At 47.8% G+C, this 5,787-nt stretch overlaps 1 protein-coding gene across 1 annotated transcript in view; it reads left to right on the top strand.

Moving 5' to 3' along the window:
- The window catches only part of C6H10orf90 (chromosome 6 C10orf90 homolog), a 65,313-nt gene extending 60,324 nt beyond the window's left edge, over window positions 1-4,989 (top strand). Inside the window, 3 exon segments of the mRNA XM_034663639.1 lie at window positions 742-805; window positions 3,901-4,000; window positions 4,090-4,989. Coding sequence (XP_034519530.1) covers window positions 742-805; window positions 3,901-4,000; window positions 4,090-4,128 — 203 coding nt within the window. The 3' untranslated portion in view covers window positions 4,129-4,989.
- Window positions 4,990-5,787: the final 798 nt, after the last annotated feature.

Genomic DNA, 5,787 nt, shown 5'->3' with positions numbered 1-5,787 from the left:
GTTTAAATATCTCCTCCCCCTATGGGCCCTCTTGGCCCACCCAGTCCCCCTTTACGATGTGGCTGTGTTTCGATTCCTTCAGAGCTCTTGCCTGTTACTTTGTAGCCAGTTTGTTAATTATCTGACATGCCCCCCCCCCAAAAAAAAATGAAGTTCATGGTAGAAGAATCTTATCTACTTTTTCTTCTTCTGAGCATCCCCTGGTGATAAAGGAGCTGCGCATTGGATGTAGGAGGAAGGAATATAAAAGAAATAAATTTGGAGTTGGTCTCCTGGGAAGTGGACTGGCGCTCATCAAGCAGGGCCCCCAAACTGTGAATTCTGCAGTATGAGTGGGTGGCCGTGTTCTGAGGTTTACAGCGTGTGTGGACAGGGTTTCTGGTGTATGAGTATCTACTAAGACCTGCAGTATCTGGGGTGTCTGCACCCCAATCAGTGAAGCGTCTGCCTTTGGCTCAGGTCATGAACCCAGGGTCCTGGGATCAAGCCCCACATTCAGCTCCTTGTTCAGTGGGGAGTCTGCTTCTCCCTCTCTCTCTGCTGCTCCCCCTGCCTGTGCTGTCTCTCTCTCAAAAAATAAATAAAATCTTAAAAAAAAAAAAGACCTTCAGTATCTGTAGCAGGTTGGGGCTTAGCCTAAGGATCGATAAGAAAGTGGGTATTAAGTGCACTATAATATTTCTCTAGAAATGTGCAATAGCCATACCTTCTGAAATTAATCCTCTTTCTATTTCATTCCAGATAACTTGTTCAAACCCAAAGAAAGATACATTTCAGAGAAGGAGATGCACATGCGATCTAAAAGGTACTTGCTTATTGTGTGAAGTCGAAAAATGTGGGGGGGAGGTAGGGAGGGGTGGCTGATGCGTCCAGGCGCCCAGAGGGGCCGCTATTTCCAGGTCCACCTTTAATGTCTGAGGTCTTCTTGGCCGTGAATCTGAAACACTGGCTAAAAGAAGTGTAGTTGTCCAGCTGCACCTCCGAATGTTAATGCCGTTCTTGGAAAAGCCTTAGGAAAGTGGCGGGTCTTGGATTCTGAAGCGACCCAGTAATTGGTCTCTAAGAGATCCCCAGACTCATAATGGAAATGCTTCTGCACACTCCCGTCGTCTCTGTGGGCAGGTGCTGTTTGTCACTGTGAACCTTCGAAGGAGATATTATGAGGAGGTGAGAGGAGGTTTCTCCTGAGGACCTTGCCAGTGGCAGAGCCTGCAGGAAAGAATCCAAACTTGGAAGCCCGTGGCGTGTGGGAGCCAGCAAAGCCACAGAGGGCCACACGCTGGCCTTCCTGATGCTCCATCCCTGGCAGCTTGGTGGCCCTGCTGCCGACGCTGTCCCCGTTCTGCTTGGCTGGTTGCTATTCTGGACCCTTACTAATTCTCACCCACCTAGTGCATACAAAGGCGGCCATTCTTTCTGAGCCCTGGCCTCCCAACCAGAAGGTAATAACTCAGCAATGTTGGCCAAGTTCATGCAAGAAAATGTCATTAGTTTATAATAAAGTATCTAGCACCGGGAGGAACTGTAATAATTAAGCCCCATTGATAGTGCGCTTAGAGAGACCACTGAAATCGGAAAAAGGTGTTTCTCCACAGTCCAGACACAAACTCTCTGCTTTCAGTATCGTTTCCATGATAATTGGCCAACTTGGATCCTCTGCAGGGAGCCTCTTTGTATCAGAGTGGAAGTGAGGAGAAGGGGAGCATCCCATTAGCAACCTGATTGACAGCATTCTAACTGGGGATTCTGAGGGGCCGCTGGGTTTTCAGACTTGCTTGTTTGAGATGTGCAGAGTTGGTGTACCTCTTGCCCAAAGTATTCCTTTTTCAGTTTAGTGAAAAAATTCAGCTGAATCTTCCCCTCCCTGTCCCCAAACCCAAAGCCGCTATTATGGAGACTTAAATTAAAATACTAGATCTCAAAGCAGCGTTCAGGGTGGACAGGATGGCCCTGTGGCTTTCTGGAAGAGGAAACGAAGGCTCAGGGGGGATGCAGGAGCTAGGTTACAGATGAAGTCTGTACTTGGGTTTTCACTCTGCTTCCTGGGTGGGCTCTCACCCTGGCTCTCAGACCTCACTCACCCACAATCACACCGGAGCTTTCTTTTCTTCTGTATTCTGTTATTATACAGAAGCTTTCTTTTCTTCTGTATTCTTTGTTATATAACCAAAAAGTTGTATTGTTGAATCACATTTTCATTTTAAAAACTCAGACAGTAGAGATAAAGCTGAAGTCCGTCATGGCTGACTGTCTTGCCTCCCACCACACCTCCCTGGGCCCAGTCCTTTCTCCAGATACCCGCAGTTATCAGCCTTCTCTGTATCCTTCCTGGCCTTTCTCTTTGCCTGAAAATAGACTTTTATTTGGACATCAACAGTTTTCTAATTTTCAAAAAGGGGATCATATTCTACATATTATTTTTCTGTAGCTTTTTTCATTTCATAATATGTCTGTGAGGTCTTTCTGTGTCAAAAGATACAGATACAGATGATTTTCCTCATTGGTTTCAACTCTCTGCTGAGTGGTGCATCGCATGGATAGACCACCATTTATTTAGGAAGCCCTTTTAACAAAATACGGCATCAGAAGCTGCAGGAGTGAGACCTAGGAATTTTTATCTTCAACTGTCCACATGATTCAGATGGTCGGTATCAGGAAGACGGTCTCTATGCATCTGAGGGGTTTCCACTGTGGAGCTGTGGGACGTTCAGCTTTCCTACTGATTCCTTCCAGTCCTGTCCCTGGCCCTTTCTCGAATGGTTCCTGGATATGGCAACTCTGTGTTCGTTGATTCGTTCAAACCATATCAGTGGAATAAGCATTTCCCAGACACTTTATACTACGTGGTTGGGGGGCGGTGTTACATAGAGTGAGAGTCCAAGGTTCGAATCCCAGCCCATCATTAGGCAGTTGAGGGACTTTACAAGAGTCTCCTGACCTCACTGGGGCTTGCGTTCCTCAGTCATGCTGCAGAGGACGGTACAGGCCACTTTCAACTCTTGTGCGGATTGAGAACATTTATGCCAGGTGACTAGCTTCGTGCTCAATAACCAAGATAATGTCACCTGATAATATTGTCCTCATTAATATTTTTATACTTTGTTATTATTTTAAAGGTAGGACCTATTAAGCAAATTTTCTGGCTTTCAGATGTGAGAGGAAATGAAAAAAAGGTGTGTACCCACATGCCATGTATACAGCAAGCTCAAAGCTCAGGCCTCAGTCCTGCTGTGTCTGCGGATTCTCGCAGAAATATCATTTGGCATCCAGACACAAACAGTTTCTACTAAGAGGTAGGAAAGAAGGGTCCAGAAGAAGGTCTCTTGGGTCCTGCTTGTAACTTGGAAACTCCTAAGTTTACACCAGGACAAGAACATAATAGTTATGCCTGAGATGTATCTGGAAGCAGTTTAATTAGGAAGGCACAGATTAAGAGGTAAACGCACATTGATGTGTGTGTAATTCTAGTATAGTCCCTGCTAGCTCCTCCGTTTATTTGCTACTCCTTTTCTAAGTCATAGGAAGGTTTAAGAAAATGTGTAGCAAAAAGGTATGTGGGGTAAGTTTGCACAGAGTGGCAAACCAGTAGGTTTGGAATCTCCCACTTGATGCAATCAAGTCATTGATTATGTCTGAGAATGGAGGGGCAGAGAAGGGCCTGCCCTCTGAGCTTCGCCCCAGAGGGGGACTCTGCCTGTTGGCGCCGTCCCGGCCTCGGCGGCCCGTTCTAGAGACTGTCACTGCAGCCCTGGGTCCCGGCGTCTCGGGGATCCGGGATGACCCGTCTGCAGCTGGTCTTGTCTTTGAAATGGAAGAGCCTGCTGACAAGACAGGACACAGAGCCACCCCAGGCACACGCTGGCTCGCTACCACTCCGCGTGTTTTCTGAATCTGTTTCAGGATCTATAATAACTTGCCGGAAGTGAAAAAGAAAAAAGAAGAACAAAAGAAAAGAGTGATCTTACAGAGTAACAGACTCCGTGCTGAAGTCTTCAAAAAGGTAACGGCCTGGCCGCCACCTGGTGTGACGTGTGTGTGGCCCGCAGATGGTAAACCTGGCCTTGACGTCTTTGTCTCCTGCTTCCCTAGCAATTACTGGACCAGCTCCTTCAAAGGAACGCGGTGTAACCGTAGGCCGCGCTGCTGACCCGCTCCCCGGACCTGGGATGACTTCAAACGCTGGATCCACCATTAAACTTAGCATTATCTTCATGATATGAAACACTTACTTTGCTTTTTTTTTTTTTTCCATAATACATAGCTTCCTGAATTCCTTGCCCAAACCACACAGAAACAGTAACCCTTGAGAAAACAGGCCCGCAGACCGTGGAGGGGTGACCAACACGATGTAAACCACCAGATACAGTCCCCTCAGTTTTCTGCTTTGGAATTTACCTTTTGCTTCTGATTCCCCCCACCATTGCCATTGAGGCAGAAAAGGGCCTTATACATCCACATGGGCCTGGATCCCAGGGGGTTATTTTTGTTCATCAAAGTTTTGGGACCCACATCTATCACTTTTTAAGTATAAATCCCAACTTTTGCCAACAATCCAGACTTTGGGTCAGCACCCGGTATGTTTAAATACTCTCTGGATGTGTGGGCCACGCCATGCTGGAAGCCGACCTCGGAAGGAAGCAGGGATGAGGGAGTGCGCGGTCTGGGTGTCTGCAAGCGGGGTGGGCAGAGCCGTCCTCACGACCCCATCCCACTCTGAGTGCTTCTTCTCATTTAGACAAAGAGTCTATTTCCACAAAAGCTATGAGAGCAGAATTGGTGGGAAAAAAATTATAGGTAACTTCAGTGTTTTCTGCCAAGCCCCCTCCTCCCAAAACCAAAGCTATATTGCTAGAAATGACCTGGTGGCTCCCGCTCTGCCATTTGCTCTTCCAACGCTGATGCTATTCATTGTTTATCAGTGTGTGTTTGGGGAGTTAAGAACTAACTAGTTTTTATCAAAAATGGAAATAAATGAAATTATTACAAAAATGCAGGTATCTCTCTGCTCTGTATGCCGTGTTATGAACTTAGCAGCCGTTGTGGGTGATGCTTGGTGAGAATGCCGTCATGGCCCCGCGGCAGCCTCTGACCCCTTCTCTGCCACCTTCTCACCACCACGACACCCAGGTCAGGAGCCCCGTGCTCCTCGATGCCCCGGAGAGCAAGGCTGTCCCCAGAAAAGCAGGGAAATGGAAGAGCAAGGTTTAGGATCCTGAAGGCCTCCCATCTCACTAGAAATTGCCCCAGAATGTGAAGGAGGTTTGGGGGATTAAGCAGGAGCCCTGCTGACACCTCCATCCCCATCCTGAGTCTGTCACTCCTCTCAGCACTGCATAGGCCATCCCTTTTCTGGAATGCCTTTCATTTATGTATCTATCAGAAAACTGTTTAAAGACTCAGCCTGTGGGTTCTCCCCTGACACCTTCCCCATTGCCCTGCCCTCCAGTGTGAATTGGTGCTGTGCGCTTTGGGCACATGGTGTCAGACCCTGCCAACCAGAGATGGTGACAGCATGGTCCGGAGCAGACTCCAGATTCAGGTCTTGGCTGCATTGCTCCCCGTCTGGGCCCTTAGGCAAGGGTATCGGTCTGGATCCAATCAGGAGAGAGAAACCGCACAGTAACTTGGCCAGGGAAGTGTAATGTATATAATTATTTACCCTAACGGGAGTGCAGGAACAAGGGATTGCTTAGTGACGAGTAGAGGGAACTCGAAAGCATGCCGTGGGAACAGCACCGAGCAGCGCTGTCCGTAAGGAGCGTCCCTTCCTGCCCCAAGCTGAGGTCC

Source organism: Ailuropoda melanoleuca, chromosome 6 (assembly GCF_002007445.2).
Source record: "Ailuropoda melanoleuca isolate Jingjing chromosome 6, ASM200744v2, whole genome shotgun sequence".
NCBI lineage: Eukaryota > Metazoa > Chordata > Mammalia > Carnivora > Ursidae > Ailuropoda > Ailuropoda melanoleuca.
This window is presented reverse-complemented; position numbering and strand designations above follow the sequence as displayed.